General features: G+C 55.8%; 1 protein-coding gene and 1 non-coding gene across 3 annotated transcripts; both read right to left on the minus strand.

The window, feature by feature from the left end:
- Window positions 1–768: 768 nt before the first annotated feature.
- CTDSP2 (CTD small phosphatase 2) lies at window positions 769–24,187 on the minus strand. Of its 2 annotated transcripts, XM_023643898.2 has the most exons (8): window positions 23,520–24,187; window positions 10,256–10,404; window positions 8,439–8,477; window positions 7,908–8,009; window positions 7,242–7,298; window positions 4,937–5,029; window positions 4,612–4,797; window positions 769–4,413 (listed from the first exon to the last, which is right to left on the minus strand). In XM_023643898.2, exons 1-8 carry the CDS (start codon window positions 23,581–23,583, stop codon window positions 4,288–4,290), a joined length of 816 nt encoding a protein of 271 aa, XP_023499666.1. In that variant the 5' UTR covers window positions 23,584–24,187; the 3' UTR covers window positions 769–4,287. The 2 variants fall into 2 exon arrangements, with proteins under 2 accessions (XP_023499666.1, XP_023499667.1); XM_023643899.2 differs by lacking the exon at window positions 8,439–8,477 and having other exon boundaries at window positions 23,520–23,899.
- On the minus strand, window positions 5,324–5,407 carry MIR26A (microRNA mir-26a). Its single transcript, NR_032857.1, has one exon. It is a non-coding gene; the product is annotated as a microRNA mir-26a (primary transcript).
- Window positions 24,188–24,200: the final 13 nt, after the last annotated feature.

Consider the following 24,200-nt stretch of genomic DNA (forward strand, 5'->3'; position numbering starts at 1 on the left):
CAAATCAGAGGGAAAGCTTTATCTGTTCCTATTCAAAACAGCATAAACAAGAGGTGCAGACTTTTAAAGGCTTCTTTTAACTCCAGCTCCACGCCCCGATCTAATTGATTTTTGAAAAGTGTACAGCCCATCAATAATGCAGGAAAGAGAATGGGAGGATATGAAATTTGTCATATTGTAGAGATGAATGCATTTACGCTGATGACAGGAGGCAGGGGCTGGAGCCACCCACTGAGTGCCTGGTACATCCAGGCTGGCGAGCCCTTCCTGAGAAGCTTCTGGGCACTTTTTAGAGGGAGGGAAGTCTAAGAGAGAGGCCAGCAGTGTGTTACTAGACCAGTTTTGCTCCCTGGGGTCATACGTCAGTGTAGTCAGTATCTGAGTGCCTACTATGTGCCAAGAACCACGCTGGGCTCTGTGCTCTGGGCTCCTGGTTTGGGAGAATCAGGACAGGCACAGAGAATAAACACTCCAAGGCCCTTGGGGTTTCAGGTTCATCCCCAAATGTCAATAGGACAACAAGCATATGCTTATTAAGCACCTGGATGGCAATGGAGTTGGGTCCAAACAGAAGCCAGGGAAGAGTTAACATAGCCAGACTTCTGTGACCTTGTGCAGAAGCCCGGTGCTGAGTCCACAGCCGGCCTCCCAGCCGGAGGCTCCGGCCTGCCCAGCCTGGGTGCTCCAGCCTCATCACGACAGATGGGTTGCGCAGGACGAAGGGTGTGCCCAGTAAGGGCCCAAATGAACAGCAGGGCCAGGAGGCAGTTCCCATTCCTGGAATGGGGTTTTTTTAAACCCATTTTTATTAATTAATTGTAAGTAATACAAATATTCCAAAAATATAACAGACACTTAATGGCGTCCTACATTTCAAGTTTTTGAATACAACAAATTTATCAAACCATGAATCTGTGAGCAAGGTAGTCAGAACCCCACAGCCCAGTCACAGTGGGAAGCAGATCCCGCCCTCGAAATGGCATCATGAAGGGAAAGTGGCACGACTTGAACTGTCCCCCTGGGGTAACTACCAGCAAAGCAGCTCTTGGCCCAGAGGGGCAGGCCTGCGGGCCAGGCCTCTGCAGTCCCTTCTCTGCTTAACGCAAAGATTTACCGGTGTTTAAAAAAAGAAAAAGACAACAAAACGAAACCCCCATGTTACAAAAAGCCACTGAGGGAAGTGGTAAGTAAGCCCCTGAAGACCTGAAGGGGACAGGCCTTCCACAGACACGTGGCCTGGCTGGGACGTGGGAGGGGGACAGCCTTGCAGGGGGCGGCCCTACCGAGAGGCCTCAGGACAAGGTGGGGCAGCAGAATAAAATGGGATTCATTTCCCAGGGAATGACTGCTTTTGGACTTCCCATGCTTTTAGCACAAAGAAGCTTCTGGGCCACTGCTAACAGAGGTGAGTTTCTACACTCACAAAATGGTCAAAATCTTTGGGAGGCAGGAGGGAACTCAACAGAAGGTCCCAGGTTAACTGAAGGCAAATTGACTCAACTTCTCTACAGTAAGGGACCCGTGGGCCTAGCGAGCGTCCCCTCTACAATGTGCAGAGTGGAAACTCTTACCCGACCCTCTCCAAACTGGTCCTGTGTCCAAAGCTCCCCCTATGAGAGGGACACGAACATCAGGCTTTTGATTTAGAAGCCCAATCAGAGAGACACACTGTGTCTCTGAAGAGGCACCTTAAAGAACTGAACCTGGCAGGCGGGCAGATTCCTGGCATGGCTTGAACTGGGGCTGAGCAGGCCCGGGGGTCTACTGCCTCTGGAAGACCAGCCTCAACCGGGAAGGGCTGGTGGGACGCCCTAGGGCAGATCCTGGGATGAACTGGCTCCCACCCCACCCTGCCTCCCTCCACAACGAGTGTGGCTGATCCCTCCAGAGAGCAAGTTTCGCAATCATCCCTTGCTCCTAACACACTGAAACTGGAAACCACCAGCAAACCATGACTTCAGCTGGCTCTGGTCCACATGGACGGACTCTGTGTTTAGATTTATTTGGCTGACTGGCTTCTCCGGGGAAAGGAGGAGAGGGGAAGTGGGAATATGGCATTTGTGTTGAGGAACGGCAGGTGGGCAGGGCAGGCTTCATGCAGACACAGCAGGGCCACTCGCACCCGAGCTATCCTGGGCTCTGGTCCCAAGTGGCTTGGAGCATTTGGACAAGCCTAACAGGAAAGGGGGTGGCACAGGCTCCTCCTTCACCTGGAAAAACATGACCCAAAGGAGCACAGGAAGGGTCCTGGGCCTGGATCACCTGTGAGCCTTATTGCTTATTTAGTCAGAAAAGCTTGGCCGGGCCTAGACGGCAGATTTGGCACAGGGGCTAACCCTCAGAGCCGGGCTTAGGGAGAGGCCCCTCCCGCAGTATCAGGATGGAAGCCTAGGCCAGCTCCCATTTTCCTTCAGGAGATGTTGTTCCTGGCAGGCACTGAGCCCTCTTCCCCCACCTGCAGCAGGACCCTGCGGGCACCAGGAAATGATGCTGTGGGAAAAGACGACGTGGGCCCTGGGGAATCTGTTCCACTTCTGTGACACCAAAGGGAAAGACCAGGCCTTACAACCTTGGGACAAGGAGTGGAGGCGGCATCACAACGCCAGAGAAAGGTGCTCGTCAGCCAGCTACCACTCAGAACACCAAGCTGCTGCTCCACCCCCTGGTTTTCTCAAAACTGTGGAAACGGGAAAGGATAATATGGACGAGTCCTGAGTGGGAGGTGTCCTCACACCTGAAGCAATTTCCAAATGCTTTGTGACACCTGCCTCTAGAGAAAACGGAGACAGGCATTGGGAAGTCCCTCCCAGCCCAGAGGAAGGAGGCCAGAGAAGAGAGAACCCCAGCCAGCCCCGGGGAGGCCATGGTTAAGGCAGTGATGCTGAGGTGGGGCTCCCTTTTGGGGGGCCCTTGTGCTCCCAATGACAGCAGCACTTCCTCTTTTGTTTTCCATCCTGGGGAAACTTCGTTTTGTGACTATTTTTTAAAGTATTACTACTGAGAAACTTCGAAAGAGCCGCGCAAAGCACAGGTGGGGGGAGGTCCACCTGCGACCCGAGCCAGGAGGCTGGCCAACTAATGGTGAGAACACCCCTCCCCTCAGCCCAGGAAAAGCAGGGGTGCCTCTGAGGCCCTGGAGAGAAAAAGCGACAGGCGGGAAGGACGGGGACTGGAGCAGATACTGCTCGGCACAGGCCAGGCCCTGGGGGAGGACACAAAGGAGAGAGCCCTGCCCAAGAACACCAGGGCAGGCCCCAGTGCCCCTCCCAGACTCTGGAACAGAAGTCCTTGCACCAGCACCAGCACCAGCAGAGAATCCCTGAAGAGCAGACTTACGGACACAGTCCGAGCGCAGCTCATCTGCAAGCCAAGGCGACACACGCATTTGGGGTTTTCCTCTTCCCTGTACCCCGAGAACCTCCCACATTCACCTCAGGCCCAGGACTGCAGCTTTGTCAGAAACAAAACAGGCCCAACACTCCACGTTTAGAAAGAGAATTTTAAAACAGTCAAAAGAACGGAAATCAGTTATCTGTCCTCTCCCAGGCCAGGGAGAAGACGTCCTTCCCCGCAGGCTCGACTACGACTGGTGCTGAGGAGGCAGGCCCAGCGCCCAGGCCTCAGGGAGACCCGGAGAGGGCTCAGCCAGGCACGCTGCTGGAGGCAAGCGCAGCCCTTGGGCCACAGGACTTAATGGCCTCTGGGGCTACTGGTTCTGGCAACAAGCTTTCATCTTCCAGAAATGTCGTCTGTCTGCAGCAGGTGGCTGGAGAAAGGTTTCAGAAAAGTGTGTGCCTGGGGCACCCGAAGGCAGCCTCTGACCCTGCCTCTCCCCCTGGTATAGGCCGGACAACACTGAAGGAAGGCCGTGGGTTTGACAATGGAGCCTTCAATGGTCTTCATTCCACAGAGCTCGGGTGCTCTCAGGATGACTGGACAGGAGATGAACCAACTCGGGGAGAGTCTCGATCTTTCGGGTTCTCCCTTATCCTGAAACACTTACATCCCGGGGCCCCAGTTCAAGGCAAGACAAACACACAAACACACAAACACACACACACACACACACAATCTTGGGAACCCAACTCAGGGCTGCTCTGGGTACGGCTGGCCTGGTGTTTGCCCACTCGGCATCTAACCTGTCCTAAGGCTCTCTCCAATCACTTCTATTTCCAGGCCCCACTGGGTGAGATGCTCCAGCTTCCGCTCTGTCTGTCAGGCTGATCATAAAGGCACGGTGTAGGAAAGTCCCCTACTGGGATGGCCGTGGCTTGGAAGCAGGGGAGGCTAAGGGGCCCGCAGCTGCCCGAGGCTGGTGTAGACATCCTCTGCTCCGCTCAACTCCTCAAAGATTGGGATCAGGTTTAGCAGCTCAGTGTCTGCCATGTCATCAAACCAAGACTGCACGGGCACCTGGGGCAGAGAGAAGGTGGCATCAATCTCCCGACCATCAATTCTTCCCTCCCTTGCCCCAGAGCCCCTGGAAGCTGGCTGGGTCCACCTGGGGGGTGTGCTCCTCTGGTAAAGCCCTCGGTTCCACCACCCACTCCCTCTCCCACGCGGGGCAGGGACTCCCCAGCCCTGCAGCGCGGGCGTGTCTGGACCACTCACTGCATTCTCTGGGTGGAAGATGTACGAAGCTGGCGAGTTGTCCAGAATGAGGGTTTTCCTCAGGTCCCTTCCCAGGCGGCTGAGGTCCTTGACGTAGCAGCCCTGGTGGAACACACAGGACTCACGGAACAGGCGGGCCCGGAACACCCCACACCTGTCCAGCAGATCGGTCACAGGGTCGGCATACTGGGAGAAGAGAAGGGGTTTTTGTTTGGAGGCAGTGCTGGTTCCCCGTGGCATCCTGCGGACCAGCAAGGAGTCGCTGGACCACCCCTGTGGCTGCCAAACCTGCTCCCAGTTCTTTGCTCCCCTTCCCGCCAGGTACCTTGGCCAGGCTGGCAGTGAAGAGAACACATTCAAAGAGTTCCCCCATTCGTCTCAGGAACTCATCCACGTAAGGCCTCTTGAGCACGTACACCTGAGGGAAAGCAGAGGCTGGTTGGAGGCATCCCTGGGCGGGGGAGTGTGGCGGCGCTGGTCACGGTCACCACACACACAAAGGGCAGCAAGTATGTTCAGACCTCACTCTGTCCAGATGCCCGCACCCCAGCCTCTGGGACCATCTGGCTGGAGGCCTCCCCACAGACCAGGGCACTAGCATCACCTCCTCACTAGGCTTCTGTGGGCTTAGTGATCCCAACGTTGACCCAGCTCAGGAAGAAACGTATACACCCATGTCTCAGGAGCCATCTGCTTCCGGCGGCGAACCATCAGCTGCCTCCAGAAACAAGTAATCAAGAATAGGCCTCACAGATGGAAACAGCCTATCCTGGATTACTTGAATCCAGCCACAGCCTCTACGGGGGCTTCCTGTCCTTGGCTCTGGCAGGACAGTCTGTCCAGGTCACCAGCAGGCAAGGTTGCCGACACTTCCTAAAACCTCATGCCCTCACACAGCTTCTGAAATGCACCAGGAGGAGCAACTTTTCCCTCAATGACTGAGCTCAGACACCCTGCAGTGTCTTGCTCTAGTGCCCCCCACCCATTCTGTGCTTGTTCCTGCCAGCCGGCCCTAACACTCCTGTCCACCTTTCACAGTCTCGCACATTTGGGCCTAAGAGGTTTGTCGGCTGCATGTCCCTCACGGGTCTGCAGCCTGTCACTCCCCTGCCTCCAGGCCCTCCCGCTCATCCAGCCCACACAGGTGCTAACAGAACCACTCCTTCAGGGCTCTTTTTACCACGTCACTCCCTGCTCAGCGAGCCTGTGCCTGCTTGACTCTCCCTCTAGGGAGTGGCCTGAACTGGCCACCAGTCACCAGACCCCCTGGCTCTGCAGCAGGGACCCTCTGCCCTAGGCAGCCACAACTTGGCTCCCTTTCAATTTGCCAGTTCTTCAACCAGCTCCTCCCTCTTGCTGGCTATTCACCAAGCTTGGCATCTCCTCGCTACTGTGCTGAACACTCGCCTTCCACAGGCAGCCCCCACCTGAGTCTCATCCCTTTTTCATCATTCACGCCTCTTCTCATTAACCAGGAGTTCACACCTCCTATTTGTCTGTTTGGAAGTATGCCTTCGTCTTTTCCCTGTGGGTTTTGCAGATCCCTATACCTCAGCCAGACGGGAGAGGGCTGCTGGGCAGAGGCCGGGCAGTCCGAGGGCCAAGCCTGGCTCTGAGCGGGGCTGGCGCTGGGCCTGGTGGGGCCCTCAGTTGGGGGTGGTGCTGGTAAGAAAGCTTCTACGGACACGGGAGAGTGAGAACACTGGTGGAAGCCTCGAAGCTCTTCCCTGCAGGGAGCTCCTGTCTGACCAGGCCATGCAGTCAAGCATCAGGGCCACCAGGGCACTGCTCCCGATGGTCCTAGACTCTCGGGCCCGCTGGCAGCCTTCTGGGCAAGTGTTCTGAGTAAAGGGAGTTTCATGAGCCACACCACGTGACCCTGAACCCTGGACGGAGCAGGCTATGCAGGGCCAGAGCCTGACCCTACTGAGATTCAAGTGCCCTTTGACAGGTACGGACCGAGCATTTCCCGGGGCAGAATCCAGTGGAGGGGCCCAAGCGGAAGAGAGTCGGGAAAGCTTCCCAAAGGAGATGCCTGGGCTGAAGAGGAAGAATTTCACCAGCTAGACAGAGTAGGGGCACAGGGAGGAGAAAAAACAGCTAGTACCGGCTTCCTTGCCTACAACAGGGAGAGACACCAACTATTCAGGATTAGAGAAAGTGTAATAAACCACGTAACAGTGCATGCCACACGGCGGGGTGATCAGTCAGTGATGGCTGTTATCATTATTAAATAACACTATTTAATTTAAATAGCTTGGCTGCAGAGAGAAAAAAGGTGACAGCTAAAGGGAGATAAGGGCCAATTTTTTTTTAAGATGAGAAAGCCTTGAGTGTGAAAGGTCACAATAAAAAAGGAGAGACTGGGGGCCGGCCCAGTGGTGTAGTGATTTAGTTTGTGCACTCGGCTTTGGTCGCCTGGGGTTCGAGGAGGCACGGACCTACACACCGCTCATCAAGCCACGCTCTGGCGGCCTCCCAAATACAAAATAGAGGAAGACTGCGCAGATGTTAGCTCAGCGACAATCTTCCTCACCAAAAAAACCCTGAAGGTACAGGAAAGGGATCACTGGTGGAACACCAGCCCTGAGGAGGGCGCAGGAGCCGGGGCGGCCAGGCAGGTAGCTCACCTGGTGGGTGGTCCCCTCAATCTCGACAGGCACTATGAAGTCTGCATTGTTGATTGGCTGGAAGGCAGGAAAGTTAATGAGGTTAGCACAGCTGGAAGGAGACAAGCACCCTGCCTGCCTGCCGCACCCCAGTCCCTGCCACAGCCACTGCAAAGGCCCCTGGGAGGCAAGGCGGGAACAGGTCTGAGTGACTCCAGGAAGCTCCTCCTACCATCCACCCTGCAAAGCGATTCTGGTTGCACTACAGAGAGTGATGCCCCTCCTGGCTTTCCCTACTTACCACCAACCCCAAATTCTACCTGAGCTGAGAGTTTCAGGGCCTTCAGAGTTAACAAACATCCTGACACAGTGGAGAGGCACAGAGTCCAAGGCTCAACCCCGTGAGGTGTGCCCAGTACACAGCCCTGGTGGCTCCCCGTGCTGTATGCCTGGGGCGGCTGATGCAGCCTGTGGGCAGTGACTTGGGGCAGTGGGGGGTTCCTACTCAACATTCTTCAGTGTGGCCTCCGGATATGTGGTGCCAGCATGGCCCAAATGCCAGAAGCCCAGCCCTCCTCCTTCTGATCGCTTTTCTATCGTCAACTTTAGGTCACCTCACAGCACCTGTCACCAGGCTCACAAGACAGCCCACGACAGGTGTGGGAAGGGCTCCAGACGTCCAGTTACCTTAAAGGAGCTATGCACAAGGGTCTCATCCAGGTCAATGACCACGCAGATCCTTCCTTGATCTTCCTCTGTCACCTCTGGGAGCAGGCAGGTCCCCGGGATCTAAAACCAGAGGCAGGCTGCTGAGATCTGCCACCAAGAAAGCCCCAACAATCCCCCAGCGGAACTCTGGGAAGACCTGGGCTTGTCGAGGAGACGAGAGCTCAGGCTGCAACCCAGAGAGGCTCCGCTTGAAGGCCAAGAGGTCGAGAAAGAAGAGACTGTGCTGGCTCCTCGGCCTCGCCTCCCTTGGGGCCTATGAAGTGCTCTGGACATGGAGATGGAAGCCAGTGCTGCTGTGGGATGGACACGGGCTGTCCCCCAAAATCTGATGCCCTGCACAGAATGGGCCCTTGCAAATATCTGGAACAAATGGCTTCTGAGGGCAGGGAGGTGGCCAGCCAGGCCCCGAGAAGGGTGGGCATCACCCCACAGGGTTAGCAGGGATCACAGGGTATAGGCCTCTGAGCACGCACTCCATCAGTCACATACCTGATAAAACTGGTATTGGAGACACTGGAGCAGATCCGACTGTGGGAGAGAAGGAGGCGGTGAGCGCCACGTGGCCAGCACCTTCCCTGACCTGTCTAAAGCCCACTGCTTCTGCCTCAGGCCTGGAGGGTAATTTTCTCCCTAAGACCCCCGCCCCCTGGAAGGTCCTGACATGACAAAAGTGGCTTAAGGGCCAGGTAGGAAAGGGGAAAGGCCAAAGCTTCCTGTCCACATTAGGCCTGAGGAAGGACGGAGAAGACAGGGTCCCCATTCTTGCTGCCACCACCTCTCAGCTGGACGAGATGCAGAGCCGCAGAGGCAGAACCAAAATCTACTCCTCCCTGCGGTGGCTGAACCTCTCAGTCCTGGACCTCGGGCTGCTCCTTGAGAATGGGTGCTCTCTTTGCCCTCTTTAGGGGGAGAGATGCGGGCCCTGAGCCCGTACCAAACATCAGGTAAGCCAGTATGAACCCACTTTCGGGTCCCGAAATGTGAGGCCAGGTGGAGTGCAGAGATCGGAAAGGCTTCCCCCGCCTTTTGCTAATAATAAAAACGTTGTTATGGTTGTAAAAAGCAGTAAGCGTTCTTATGGAAGCCCTGAAGAAAAATTAATATCCTAGCACTTACAAAAAAAAAAAAATGTTTTTGGGGCTGGCCCTGTGGTATAGTGGTTAAGTTTGCGCACTCTGCTTCGGTGACCTGGGCTTCACAGGTTCGATGCCTGGAGTGGACCTAGCACCACGGTCAAGCCATGCTGTGTCGGCTCCCACATAACCTAGAGGAAGACTGGCAACAGATGTTAGCTCAGCAACAATCTTCCTCACAAAAAAAAGAACAAAGAAAAAAATGTTGTTTTTGCATTTTTAAATAAAAAAAATGCATTTTAGTTTATTTCCTTCAAGTTTGTTTTAGTAGTCTTTTTTTGCATTATATATAATTTCACATTCTGCTTTTTGACTTAATGTTGCAACTCAATACTTTTCCATGTTGTTGTGAACTCTTTGTAAAAATGAATCGCTCAGTAATGCTGTCATGTTGTACTTTATTCCCCTATTGGATGCTGAAGTGATTTTTGATTGATGGACATGTCTTTAGCCTGGTTTTCAGAGAGAGGAAGGATAGCCAGACCCTGGTATTTCAGAAAGTACCAACGGCATTGGGGGCAGTAGGATTTTTGGTTTGGGCTGTCCCCACCCTTGAAACGCCAGACATATCTTCTGGTCATTGTGAGGATCAAAGACACCCATGCGTTTCCAAATGTCTCCCACAGGCACAGGTAAGAGCTGGAAGAGGCTGTCAGGAGTGTGGTAGAATTTCAATCCCTCGGTTCCCTGAAAGTCAAGGAGCCCGGAAGGTAGCTTTGCATAGTAAGCAACAACGACGAACACAGGCCTTCCAGCCGGAGAGCTCTGAGTGGGAACTCCGACACTACCCATTATCAACCATGAACTCTTCGGGGCCAGGTAACCTTTCTGGGTCTCAGTTTCCAGGTCTAACTGGGCATCCTGGCAATCTCCTTGCAGGGCTGCTACATGGATCACAGGAGACAATATATGCAAAGTGCCTTGCACACTTCCCGGAACCTGGAAGGATCAGGACTGCAGGGGTCCCCAGAAACCACAGGGACATGCAGATGGCCCACCGTGCAAATGGGAAGCAAAGGAAAGAAAATGGCCCACCACAGGAAGGGCAAAGGAAGGGCCTCCTCTGAGCCAGAGGTCTCTGAGACCTCAGGCAAGGCGTCCCGCCACCTGCCGTGGCTACGGGGCCCTCTCTAGTGCCCTCCTGGCAGTCATCACACCACCCGACCCAGCTACCTTGGCAATGGTGTTGGCTTCCTCCTTGTACGTGGAGAGCTCAGTGGAGGGGCTTGACTGGCCAACATGCTGGGCGCGAAAACAGCAGAAAAGGGCCTTGAAGATGTTACGTCCACGAGGCTTCTTAGGAGAGGACTTGGAGACCAGGCCTAGAGTGGAGGGATTGATGAGGCATTAGCCACAGGGCGTCTCTGTTCACAGCTACCCCGTACCCATATCCCTCTAGTCTGTAAGCTCCGCCAGGGCACCCAGCACGAGCTTGGCGAACCACCAAATACAGTCAACAGGGAAGCGTACATGTTTATTCCAACACCTTCTCTCTAAAGCAGACACAGCAGGAATGCCTGCTCTGCGTGGGAAATGAACTGCAAAGGGTGTGCTCTCGGTTCCACAGTGGGGGAGGGGGGACAGGGGACATGACAGGCTCAAAGATGGACCAGGTACAAACTCAGGGGTCCTGCCGCTCAGGAAGCAACACCCTGAAGGGACCCCCAAAATTAACTCACAAAAACAAAAATCCTCCCTAACACCAGTTTCCCAAAGACGACCCATCCTGGACAGGAGAGTCACCTGGATGCCTCCAAGCAGGTGGAGCTCCAGCTCTGCTCAGCGGCAGCAGAACTGAGCCAGACAAAAACCAGACTAGAAAACAGAACACCTGCAGCCCCCAGGAGGAAGCCGTACTCTCGGTTCACGCCCTTGTCTCCTTCCCACACTCCAAGCACTTTCCTTAATACTCCCTCCCCTCAGAGATGGAGCTGGAGATGATCGTAAACCACATGCAGAGCAACCCCTCAGGACACACATCCAGCGTGGGCTCTAGGCTGCCGTCCGTGTGTCTAGACCACAGCTGCTCAGTCAGTCCTGCCTTGACGATTCAAGCTTCAGAAACACAGGGACCTGGCAAGGCAGCCCCAGAAAGGCCAAGTTGACACAAAAACACTACGGTCATTACAGGGTCAACCAGAAGTGGACTTCAGAATCTCTTGTTCAAGTTCCTTTTGCTTTTAGATGAACTGTTCCAGCAACTGTTGAGCAAGAGGAAGACGACCAGGTGGGAACTGTGACCAGGAGGTGGCGCCACACACCCACTGCCAGAATGGTCCTCAGCCACAGGTCTCCTCTCCCCAGGCCTGGGTGGGGCCGACCCAGGGGTTAAAGGCGACCTATCCCACTTTAATAAACGCTGGAAGTGCCCCTGTCTCTGTGGGGGAAGGAAGGCAAACAGAACGTGGCATGAGGACAACTTTCCCTGTGTTGTTTCCGTTAAGAAGGGAAGGGACAGGCAATGTGATGGGGGCCACCCAGCCTCAGTCCTCACAGCACCACCCACCCAGGTGGCCTTTGCAGAACTGGTGATGGGAGAGCCATTTAACATCCAGTTACTGGGCTGCCTGTGTACCCCTGGAGAGGAGGAGAGAAAACCAAACTATTCCCCAGGACCAAGGGTGAGGAAATGGCCGCTGAGGCCCCAGGACAACCGACGCGGCTCTGACTCAGAGCGTTCGAGGGCTGCCTGCACATGCAGGCCAGGCACCTGGGGCGGCAGGTCCAGAGCTCTCTCTCCCTCCCCTCCCTGAGTTAGCCCAGATCCCTTGACACTGCTATGACCATTAGGAACCTTCTAGAAAATGGCCAGATCTCCCCAGCAATTAGCCTAAAAACCTAGATTTCACTCTCAAGCTCTTGGTCCCAGTGGAAGGACCAAGATTTCCAGGGACTGGGGATTTTGTCATGAAGAAAGAGGCTGCACTGGGGACCTCCCCCAAGGCCCCTGTATCAAGGAGACAAAGTTTAGAGCAGAGCCCAGCACGTACAGACGGCAGGATGAGGCGTTCCTTGGACTTTTTCCTACTCTTAAAAATCTAGGCAGAAACTGGAGGGAAAGGCCAGCTTCTCCACCTGCCTGCATGGCTCACATCCAATTCCAAGCCCAGGGACTCAAGCAGACGCTGACACAAAGCTCCAAGACCAAGGCTGAACCGTTGCTTTCCCTTTGGTTTATGGTTTCTTCACGCAGAACCACAATCAGAGGCTTAACCCGGGCACCAAGCCTTTCTTAAAAGGCCACACAGCCCAAGCCTTTCCTGAAGAGAGGCCATCAAGAATGCACTCAGCATCTTAGTGACAGACGCTGCGAAGGCTGAGTAATCCTGAGAGGCAGGGAGGTGAAAGGGGCAGCTGGCTGGGGCCACGAGGAGGCCTTGCTGGTGCCCACTGCGGGAGGCCGGACAGGCAGAGGAGCTTCAGCCTTAGACAGGGGCTGGGGGGGTGGGGGCGGGGGCTCCTCAGCCTGGTTTGGACTCTGCAGGGGATGAAGGTCTCTCAAAAACACAATGTGACCAGGCAGTCCCGGGGCCTCAGAGACCACAAATGCCTTGACCTCGGGGGCAGGCACTCAGAGCAGAGCACAGAGCTGTGGCGCCTGGGGAGGGCACCCCAGACCCCCAACAGCAAGATCAGTACCCCAGACGTCCTCAATACCGCCCCCCCCCGTTGGGGCCCCACTTCCCTCAGTCTTTCTCCAGGCTTTTTGTCCTGATCTTTACAGACACTGCCCCTGAGAACCCAACAGGGCCTCTCCAGCACCCCCCCAACATGGCTGCCTCTGACGGGGCCTCAGCCGGCCTTCCTCGGAGCAGGTGCTCAGTAACTTTGGCTGGCTGAGTGAATGACTCCGGGGCCTCCAGGGCCTCTGTCACTTCCAGAGCCAGGACCTGTGGAAGCCTTCACTGGTTTGCAATAGCCCAGAAGACAAAGAAACAGAGAAGACTCCTTTATGTGAGGAGAAGGCGGGCTCTGAAGGAGCTGAGCACCTGAGGCAAGCCACTCAGTCTTTCTGGGCCTCGGTCATGTTTACTGAGCACCGATGACGGGCCAAGCCTGTGTTAAGACTCAACATCATCACTTCATTTAACCCTCACTACAAACTCATTTGTAGATATGAATTCCCCATTTTACAGAAGGGAAAGTGAAGCACAGAGAGATTAAGTAAGCTGCTTGAGGGTTACGCAGGGAGTCTGACAGCAGAGCCAGGATTTGGACCCAGATCTGCCTGAACCCAGAGCCAGGGGTCTTAATCACTGCCCCCTAAGGGCTCCAGCAGCTCGGGGGCATCATGTGCATCCACCCCTGCAAGAACTGGGAGGTTGTGGGCACTCGCAAGGTCTCTTAGAATGTCTCCCTACTCCTCTCTAGGCTGGGCCGGTAAAGGATCAGTTTGGGGTCAGGCGCCTCTTCTTTGCTGTCCTCGTGGGCAGGCCATGAAGGGGGCAAGGAGTAAACAGTCCGAGGCTCTGGAACTCCCCTCCAGGGCTCCCTGCACCCGCTTTGACCGCATCTATCTCTCGATGATCAAGAGGACAATGGGGGAGGGGAGGAGCTGGAGTAGGAGCTTTGATCCAAGACCTGCTTTGTTCAGCGGGTTTAAGGGTGAGGGGAACACACACCAGAGTGGGATGCGAAACTGGTGTCAGAGAGCCTTGCAGAGGGCTCCTTTCAGCCAGCACGCAGCATTGTGTCCCTGACAGCCAGGTGCAAGCCACTCCCACCCCTCCATTTGTGATGGGGAGGGACGCTGGCCCCCCCTCCCCAGGACAGGAACACTGGGCACAGGAGGATTTCCTGGCCCATGGGGATTTCAAGGCAAACAGCTTCCCCAGTGAAGGAGGGCAGGATTCTAGAGGATGCCATGTGACCCTGTAACTGGTCACCCTTCTTCCTTCATCCTCTGTAGGCTACCTGCTTTGTGGACACCCGGCCCTCCCCTGCTGCCCAGCTGCTGACGTGCATCCGCTCTCCCTGCTCTAAACAGCTGGTATGGGGCTGGATGTCAAGAGGACTAGCACAGATCTAATGGGGGAGCTCGGGCTTAAGAAGAAAGTGTGCAGGTGGCTGGGAACAGGGAAGCGGGGCCACCCCTCCAGCTCCCCACTTCCTACTGAGGCAGGGTGCGAAGGTGGGGGGACATGGGAGGTATTCCTCCCTCTCTGAGGCTCACCTGGGCTGGGGCCAGGTTCTGCCAACTACTGACTCAGCCACACAGCCTCCTTGGGCCTTAGTTTTCTCATCCATTAACTGGGAGAACAGCAAAACCTCACTCCTGACTGAAAGGATAAACAGACTTACTGTTTTCACAGAGATGCACTGTGATGCACTGTGCAAACTAAAGCTGAATGCTGTGCTTGTCTGAGTTAATCATCTAAGGGGAGACGACCACGACATGGCAACACTGTGGGCCTTGTTCCAGGAGGCCAGCAACAGATCAGGAGCCCTCCCACCTCCAGCATGTGGTTGAAGCCCAAGAAAAGAAGAGAAAGGAAGGTTCCAGAGGAACTCTGATCGTGAGCGGTTCCAAAAGGTCAAAACAATCCACTACAAAAGTGGTTTTCCAGTTTGTAAACTCCCGGGATGGTATTCTGCAAATGAGAGGAAAGCAGGTGAGGCTGTTCCGTTCAAGATCAACGATGCCCTCTCCCGTTGTGTCCACCACCACTGCCCCCTAGAAGCACCAGGTGGGGACACTATTTGCCTCTGCCTCTTAAGAAGTATGTGCAGGTATATGCATATGCACACACGCGCACACACACACACAGAGATGAAGGCTGGCTTTGCCAGGACAACACTATTTTTAACCTTCCTCTGAAGGTCAGGTTCAGATATCACCGTTGCCAACAACACAGCTTCGTGTCCCAGCAAAGGAACTCCTCATAAATCGCCTGGGGCTCGGCAGAAGGCAAGCTCTCAGGCTACTGCATTTTAACAAGCCCATTCATGTAGAAGGATGCTTCCTTGGTTCATCCCTCAGAAGCACTCCCTTCTCCACCATCGCCCATCCCCCGCAAAGCTCTAGTCCGGCTATCACTATAAAATGGCCTCTCTGAGGGGCCTCCCTCCCCTTAGCTATTGGAGGAGAGTGTTTGGAGCACTTCCGGCCCTTCTTGGCCAGCCGCCTGGGCCCTGCAGCCAAGACACATCTGATTGGGGCTCCCCAAGGAGAGGAGTCCTCCCAAGTCCTCAGCAAGGGGCATCTGTGCCTTGGCAAAGGACAGGCCCTAAAGTGCCAGGTGGACGGAAGGGCTCTTGGACCAGCAGGTGAGTAGGCAGGGGAACAAGAGGGTGAGAAATGCCTAGACCTCCCCCACACAGAAAAGGCTAGAAACAACGTGGAGGGGGTTCCCGTTTCCACAATGCCCAACTGCCAACACCGTTCTCTTTGGGTGACAACGCGGGCAGGGCCTCACCCAGCTCAGTGCTAGTTCCCAAGTTCCAAAGAGCACTTGTGATTCTGGTGGTACGGACTGTTAAAAGTAGCTTTAGCTATGCTGTTTGGCTCACACCAGCATGTTCTACACTGGTGCCCTCCCTGTGGCCAGCATCTGGGCCATCCTCCCTGCGCAGACGTCTCCATTAGTTCCCTCTCCCTGGGCAGGAGGGCTCCCTGCAGCTCTCTCTCTTCTGCCTAAGAAAAGACTTCTTTCAGTCCTGGGTCCTTAATGCCATCTGTGGGGTAGGGTCACAGGTCGCTCACTACCTTGCCTCTACCTTTTCCCTGCCCCCTCCTGCAATCTGGTCACTGATCTCAACTTAGGACCTCAAGTTTGGGGATATTCCCTTAAGAAGGACTCAGTTCTGGGGCAGGGGATTACTGGCAACTTCCAAAACATGATCAAGATACTCTATCAATTTCAGAAACAGCCTTTAAAAGAGTTATTGTCAAAGCACCCTCCTGGGCAGCTCTAACACGCTTTAAAAACATGCTGGAGTGGGGGTGGGGTTCCCAGGAGAAGGGTCAGCAGCAGGCTCAGCCCCAGCCCCACGCCAGAGGGCTCTGGGTGGATGTCAGGAAGTGATCTGATGGCCCTCCCAGCAGCAGGCACAGACCTGAGGTACCATCTCCAGCAGGAGCCTCGCCCCCTGCAGCGCCAGCTAGGGCAGCGATATCATTGCAGGGGACCAGAAACCATACTTGCCCACCCTGAGTCTCCCTCTCCCGCTGAGGAGGTGCTGAGCAGGCCCCCGTGCAGGCTGGGAGGCTAAGAGAAACCTGCCAAGCAGGACACAAACACCCTCCTGGGGGCTGTTTCAGCTCCTGCACGGGCTCTCTGCCCTATTCCTGGAATGCTGGGACTTGGTGGAAGACCATGGAGAATCCAGGGTCTCCTTGCCCTCCAGCTATGAAAGCCAGTTTTAGGTGACATTCGTGTGAGAGTGAGACGGAGCAAGAGGAGCGAAGGGCACAGGACAAAGCCGAGGACCCTCCACTGTCTCTCCTCTGACCAGCAAACAGAGTGGTTGCACAGGTGCCAGAGACTGGGGTTCGATCCTGGCTCTACCCAGTATCAGGTATGTGGCCTTGGGCCTGTTTCTGCATTTGTAAAGTGGGACGCTAACGTTACCTATTTCATAGAGCTACGAGAATGACAAGCAGCTCAGGGTGTGTCCTGGGCCCTGGTGGACGCTCAGTAAGTGTCAGCTGCTAGTCATCAAGGACATACCACTCCCATAGCCTTATCTCAGTCTCCATCTCACATTGTTCACATCGAAGGAGACCAGAGATTTCATCCAGAGGTCACACAGAGGTAGTGGCAGGGCCAACCTGGGAAATGGTTTTTTCCGGGACTCCACAAAAACCAATCACAGTCTCACACATACACACTCACACTCACACTCGTTGAGGCTGGCCAACCAGTTCCTTCCTTCCTTCCTCTCGTGGCTGGCCTCTGCAGAAGGACTGGAAGGAGTCTGCCAAGGAAGGACTGCCAAGGAGTCTGTCCCAACTCCTGGGTCAACTCACCTGCTCCTCCGCACCCCTGAGCTTCACCTGGCACCAGCCAACCAGTATAGGCATGTCCACCTGAGACAGCACTCAGCTAGAAGTCGGGAAAGCCAGCTCTTGCCCCACTTCAACCTCTCAAAAAGCTTTGTGGTCTTGACTAAAGTACAACCTCTCTGGGGTTCAGTGTCCTTGCAGGTCAATTGGGAAAGGTCTACACTGCATGGTCCCTTATAAGGTGGCTTCAGATCACCTGAAGTGTGAACTCAAAGGCACTCTAAAAAGTGGAATGCACAATGCACAAAGGAGTCAGTGCGGGCCACGGCTAAGGCGTGACTCTGGAGCCCGTGTTCCCTTGCACAGGGTGCTCTGGCTCTCTCAGCAGAGGTGGGCCCACCTGTCAAGTGGGGATAATTCCCATCTCACAAGGTCATTGTGAAGATTCAGTGAAACACTAGATACGAAACGCTAGGAACAGCACCTGGCCCACAGTAAGCGCTCTGGAAATTCTGCCGGGATCACTACTCTGTCCATTCACCCTCAGAACACTTTAGGACTCCGCTTTAGGAGCCAGAGCATCTTTAACAAACAGCAACACTGGATCCCTCCAGGGGACTCTTCCTGCTTGGGGCTAAGCAGGCAGTTGGGGCCACTGCTGTGCTCGCCTGGCTCTTCTCCAGGGACACCTGTCAGAATCACAGGGAGCATTTGGAACACACGCAGGCCCGGCCCACCTGCTCATGCTCTGATTCAGTAGGACTCAGGTGGGGTCTGTATTTTTAGTAAGTGTCACAGGAGATTCTGATTTGTGTCCCTGGCTGAAAACCGATGTCTAAAGATGGCCAGCGGTCCCTGACCAACCCTTCCAGGACCTCAGGGGGATTCAGCCAGAGTCCCTGCGGCCCCTCCCCCACCACAGCTCGGTGGCTCAGAGTCTGCAGGTCTCTGTGGCCTTGTGCCCCAGGGTCTGCTTCTCTTTTCTGGGGCACTTGCTCTAGTCTATCATCCAGTCAAAAGACCCAAGCCTGCCATCTCTCCCCGCAGGCACCTCTCCTCTGAAGGCGGGGCCCTAGCCCCTTTCTGCTACAACAACAGGAGGGCTGGGACCCACGGCCCTCAGCCTGGGCGCCTGCGCAGGCCCGCATCCTGAGCTTGGGCCTTCCCGTGACTCTGCCTGGCTCACTGGGGCTGAGGCCACACTTGTTCCCTGAAAACAGCGCGGGTGGGAAAGAGCAAATCCTACAGGATGCAAGAGCTATCCATACATCAAGAGATAAAAGAAGGTAGAGAATAAAAAGAGACTAAGAGCAAAGTCTGATTTGCGGGGAGGACTAGGAGGACCTGGAAGGGAAAGGGAATGTCAGAGGGTCCGCTCAGAGATCAGGTTCAAGGCTGACCCCCAGAATAGCTGACGAATAAAACAGGACACATGCACCTCCTGCCCAGAGGGAGGCTGCGTGCTGGCTGGAGGCCCCTTCTGTAATAACAGCCCTGGGGCAGGCCCTCAGACCCGAAGGCTGGGCACTTTGCCGGATAAAGAAACGCTGTGCTCGCTGGCCCCTGGGCCAGGGAGGCGTCCAGTTCCAAGTCAACTTCGCCACTTTGATTTCTACTAGCGCCCTCATAGATCTGCATGTTAATGAGCTCATCTGCATTCTAATTGGGAACTATCCCTCCGTTTCAGAAGGGGGAGGGAGTCACGTCAGGGCCACACCCAAGCCCTCGTCCCCAAGACAAGCAAGTAAGTTCTGTGCTTCCCAAGCCGGCCGGCCGGCCTGAGACAGGATGGAAACGGTTTGATGTCGCTTCTGTGCTTTCCCAGTGTTGCACCCCAAAACCACAGCAGCAAACACAGAACTTACGAACAACGATTTCTCTTTGAAACCCAGTTTTTCTTTCTCTCCTCGTTACTAGAATTTCCTAAAAGAAATCTGAATGTCACTGGGTTCAGTAACTCTCAAAGCAAATGCAGCCTAAGAGAACGCAGCACACAGTTGTCTCCAGTCTTCACCACATCCACTTCTGAGGTGAGCAACTGCTCCGAAGGTCTAGACTTCAGAGACTCTTCACAGGAGGTGCAGGCTCCCGGCCGCCCGCCGCCCCACAGGCCCAGGTGCCAGGCAGGATGGCAAAAGCCCCAAGGCACATGCTACCCAAATTAGTGCAGCTAAAGCCCCATCCCAAGTCACATACACAAAGAAGAGGGCTGTGCAGCAAGGCCGTGCGCAAGCCTCAGAGATTGATCCTTCCAGAAGGCCCAAGCTCCCACATCAGTGTCCCCTCTGACCCCGGCCACCTGTCTTTAACAATAAAACCCACATGACCATGTGCTGTTTGCACTGTGTCCTTGGGGGAGCGGAGGAGGAAGAGAGGAGTGGTCTCGCTGTGTAAAAAAGAAGGCCGTTAACCTTTATCAATTACCTACTAAGTCCTGCGCAGTAGATAAGTGTAGACATCAATATTCCCATTTTACAGATAAGTCACTCAGAACACTACCGTGATTTGTCAAGTCTCAATGTGAAGGGGAAGCAGGGATTTGCACCCAGGCCTGAAGCAACCAATTTTGCTCCTGGAACAATTCCTTAAAGTAACAATGAACACTTTGCTGCCCCTGCCTCCCTACCCAGCCCAAGAATCAACCTTCCCAAAAATGAGAATAAAAGACAAGACTCCAAATTACCCAAAAGAGAGCAAAAGGAAAGTTGAGGAGGAAGAGGAAGAAATATATATTTGCATATAAATATGTATATATTTACATATTGTCTTTCTCTCCCATACTTAGTTACCCGAACACTTCATTAACTAATTCTCCATAGACAGGCTGGGAGCATCATTCACCTCAGCTAGAAGAGTGACTTCAACAGTACTTAGAATTTTAACAACGTCCATGATCATAAGGGATTTGGAAGGTCCCACAGAGAGGATGAAAGGGGACCTCTCTACCACCCAGTTTCTTTAAGACCCCCGTAGTTATGAAGAGACACAGGAAACAGGAACACCACCACCTCTGCCATCTCCAGAGGAGTTTTTCACAGCAATTCCTAAGTCCTGCTCAGCGGAAAACTCTGCAAGTCAAACGCCACAGCAGAAGTGCAAACTCCCAGCCCCAGGAGATGAGGCATTCAAGAACTTTGTTGCTGAGCTAGCAGCAATCCCTTGGCGTCCTTGGGGAGGGAGCAAACACAAGCCTAAGTCACGACACAGGCCCCTACCCTACTCCAAGTTGGGGGAAAAACTCTCAAGGGGACACAGGGGCGAGCCTCAGACGCCACAAAGAGGCCACAACCAGGACCGGGCCAGGAGGGGAGAACAGCCAGTGGCGCAGGAGCAGCCAGCTATAGGCACGCCCCCTGGACCCACATGAGCCAGCTAAGGAAGAAAGCCCCATGAGACTCCAGCCAAGCCTTTCAACTGGAGGGCCTAGCTACAACTATAGTGAAAGGCGTTTGGGCTTTTTCATGAGACAATGAGGCAGAAGTTCTCCCTCATGGGGAGAAAGCAAGAGCTGGAAAGACTTGCTATCATCCTAACTCTTAGGGATGGTCAGCTACCAGAATGTGCTCAGTTCCACTTGTGAGATAACCACCCAGGGCCTCCTCCCCCTCTCCCGGGAAGGAAGGGGCATCAGGTCACCCAGAAAACAAAAAAGGTCCTGATTCCCCCAAAGGGTCCCTGGGTTGCTTGGAGCTCTGGAAGAGGCTGTCTCCACTTCCTCATTTCCTGCTGGGAGCTTCAGGGTTGACCTGCTTCCTGGGCTTTCCCCCACCAACCCCAAAGCCCACGGCACAACCTCCCAGCACTGGGGCAACACCCTCGGAGGGGGCTCCAAGAACTGGCCACCCTCTGGCCAAACTGGTATTAACTTTTCCTTTTTACTCTTGATATTACACAGAACCCTGTCCCTGCTGTACCAGGAAGCCATTTCACCCATCTGTCTGGGAAGATGATCCAATTTGGGTCCTTTTATCAACGACGCTTTCAGCAACTTTGTTCTCCTTCCCTACTGTAATTACTTTTGAATCATCAACGCACCCAGACAGCCTTAAAGCTCCGAGAACAGAATGCTAAAGGAGGAGAAAACCCTGCAACGGCAAACAACTTCACTCAAAAACCACCCGAGCTAGGAGCAATTTGTTTTTTTCTAGAAATTTACTTATTAATAAACTGCCACTCACTCCTCCTTTTTCCAAAAGGAGGCAGGACCTAGAGATGGGATGCTGTGGAGACAGGGCAGGCAAGGAACTCCTAAAGGAACTAATTAAAACATCTGTTCCTCACTCTCACTTTTTTTTTTAAGATGTAGGATTTGTTTTAAAGATGCAGGAACGTTGGCCTGCTGGTTGCTGGGTGCCCAAGCAGCCCAGGAAGAAACTATGTCTCCTCTGGAATGCAATCAAATTACATGGGGAAAGACAGACCCACAGCTGCTGGCTTGAGAATTCAGATCCTCCAGGGGTAAGTTTAAAGGACAAACCACACAAAAAAAGAAAATGAAAGACGTAACTCCAAGAAGATCCAACCAACATCAGCAACTAAACACTGTCAGGAAGCCAGCTGCGTTGCTTTCTGCTGTCATCTATTCTGTTCCCCACCCTTCGCCCCGCTGGATGAAACTTCCAGCTCTGATTTGTAAGATGCCCCTTTGGCAGACCAGCTCTCCTTCACTCCTCGGGAGGTCCCTTCACCCAGAAGGCACCCTCCTGAGCCCCTACAGGAGGAGAGGACCTGAAAGGGAAAGCACAGCGTTGTGCTCCCTTCTCAAACACTGCCCCCTCTGGAATCCTCCCATACCCAAATTTCTTCACCTCCCGCTAGCTCTCGGTCCTTCCTTGGGATGAGGATGGGCAGAGAGTGGGGAGTCAGGAGCGAAGTTATCAAAACAGAAAGCCTCTCCCTTCAGCCCTCAGCACAGTTAAGCAGCCAGCAGAAGGGCGACGCTGCAGCCTGGGTCACTGCCTGGGTAGTGAGGCAACCAGGAGAGCAGAGAGTCAGGGGTCTTCTGGGGGTCTGGGGTCTGGGCAGGCAAGGCTCTACCCGACCTCAGGGCAGACTTATTGAAAGAACTGCCAGAGATGCTGAAAGCATACTCTGCCCCCCACCCCCACGGGAATCAGAGAAAGGTTACCACCACCAGCCCAGCTTCTTTGCCCCTAGGCAAGTGGGGGGAGCTCCTTGGGACCGTGAACCCCAGGAATAAGTGACCTGCTGACTAATGTTGCCAAAGAGGGGGAGGTGGGGCGACACGGAGGCCCCGCAGCTGGGCCCCCATCAGGCTTTAGGCCTCACCAAGTTGAACGGCAGCACTGGTCCTTCACGCCCCGTCCTGGGGGTCGAGGGAAGGGCCAGAGCGCTCTGAATCTGGCCCGGAGAGCGTGCTCTCCCGGCTCGGCCCACTGGCCCCAGTCCGGGAAGTTCTGCAGAAAAAACGACACTAGTCTCACTCCCCGCAGAAATTCTTTCCGCTATTTTAGACACATTCCTCATTCCTCCAGGCCCGAAGGGGACTGTGGGGGAGGGGGAGTCTCGGGGCCTCCACCGGGAGCAAACTCCGCGCGCGTCCCCCCGCGGGCCCCGCCTCGGCCGCCCCGCGCACGTCCCCAAGCCCCCCCGAAAGAGCCCGCGACCCCTCGGCCTCCACCCGAGCCGCTGCCCACGGAGAACTCGCACTTTTTCGCTGCGCGATTCAGAAACACGCCGGGTCTGCTGCCATCCGGCGAATTATGTAACCAGGGACACGGCTCCCGGGCCAAACAGACGCGCTGTGTGCGCCGCGGGCCGCGCCGGGGCCGGGGGCTCCGGCCCGCCGGGGGTCGTGCCGTCTGCTCGGCGAGAGCGGCGGGGGCAGCTCTCCCGGCGGGAGCCCCGCGCCGCCAGAGGGCCAGGCCCGGGCCCAGCGCTGGGTCGCCCGCTCCGCGCCGCCAGGGCTCGGCCCCTCCCCCACCGCGGCCGCCCCCGCCTCTGGGCGGTGAACTTGGTCCCAAGTCCCGCTGGACGCAGTCACTGCCCGCTGCCTGAGCGACCGCGGGCTGGGGGGGCCCTGGGAAGTGCTGGACTCCAGTCCTGGCTCCATTCCAGCTCGGGACCCCTCTGTCCCCCTCCCAGACCCTCCCCGCGGTCCTGGGGCAGCAGCGCGCTGCGGTGCGGGAAGGCGACGACCCCACCCCCAACTTTGGAGGAGGCGAACGCGGGTGGACTCCGCTCTGAACGCTACCCCTCCGCCTCTCTGCCCGGGGGGAGGGAGTGCAGGACTGGGTGACAGCTGCGCGGATGACGCCCCTCCCCCTCGGGCGCCGAGAGCAAGGGCCCCGCGCAGCCCCCACGGGGGTCTGAGTGCGGACCGGGACGCGGGGGCGGATGGACTAGGCGGTCCGGTCGGAATCGCCCGCTCTGAGTCCCGGGAGGTCAGGGGCCGGGACTCCGGTTCGGGGCTCTGCTAGCCCCCTCCCCGCTCGGGGGCGACGCAAAGTTTTGGGAAGTTGCTGCCCCTACCTTGCTTGGTGAGCACCAGGGCGTCTTCCCTCCGCGCCTGGGTGATGATGGAGCCGTGTTCCATCTAACAATCCCGCGGGCCCGGGCTGGCTGGGCGGGAGGACCGGCGGGCGCGCAGGCTGGGCTGGGCTGGGCTGGGGGGCCTGGGCGGGGGCCCGCTCCGGCTCCGGCTCCGGCTCCCGAGACTCGGACTCCCACAGCTGTTCACATCCCTGCTCTCGTTCCTTCCCTGGGCCGGGAAGGGAGGCGGCCAGTACGGAGAGCGGGCGGCCCGGGCAGCGGCTCCCCCGGGTGCCCCCGGCCCCGATCCCCCGGCGGCAGCTCCGGGCTCCTCAGTTTGGGTCCAACATGGAGAATCCGGAGCGAAAACAAGAGGAGGAAATGGGACACGGGGCGGTTTCCAGGCTCCCCCCTCCCCTCCGTACTCCAGATAAACAACCCGCGGCTGCAGCGCCCACCCCCGCGCGCCTCGCGGCTCTGGATCCGGCCTCTCCACGGTCCGCCGGCGCCTCCCGCTCCGGAGCACGGTCCTAGGCCCCGGGCCCCTCCACCTGTGAGCGGCCTGGGCTGCAGAACATCCGGAGCTTTGCTATTTTGTTACAGAAAAAGCGAATCCCCGAGGGGGGTGGGGTGGCGGGCGGGCAGGCTGGCGGGGGAGACTTGAAACCGCTCCGGCGCTCC

Source organism: Equus caballus, chromosome 6 (genome assembly GCF_041296265.1).
Source record: "Equus caballus isolate H_3958 breed thoroughbred chromosome 6, TB-T2T, whole genome shotgun sequence".
Lineage (NCBI taxonomy): Eukaryota > Metazoa > Chordata > Mammalia > Perissodactyla > Equidae > Equus > Equus caballus.

Excerpts from the sequence above, each read along its gene's own strand:
- CTDSP2 (XM_023643898.2), bottom strand. The coding sequence starts at position 23,583 with ATGGAACACGGCTCCATCATCACCCAGGCGCGGAGGGAAGACGCCCTG. Across the intron at positions 8,478-10,255 it reads AAGCCAACACCATTGCCAAG|TCGGATCTGCTCCAGTGTCT; the intron begins GTAGCTGGGTCG and ends TCTCTCCCACAG. Across the intron at positions 5,030-7,241 it reads TTGAGGGGACCACCCACCAG|GTGTACGTGCTCAAGAGGCC; the intron begins GTGAGCTACCTG and ends GCTTTCCCTCAG.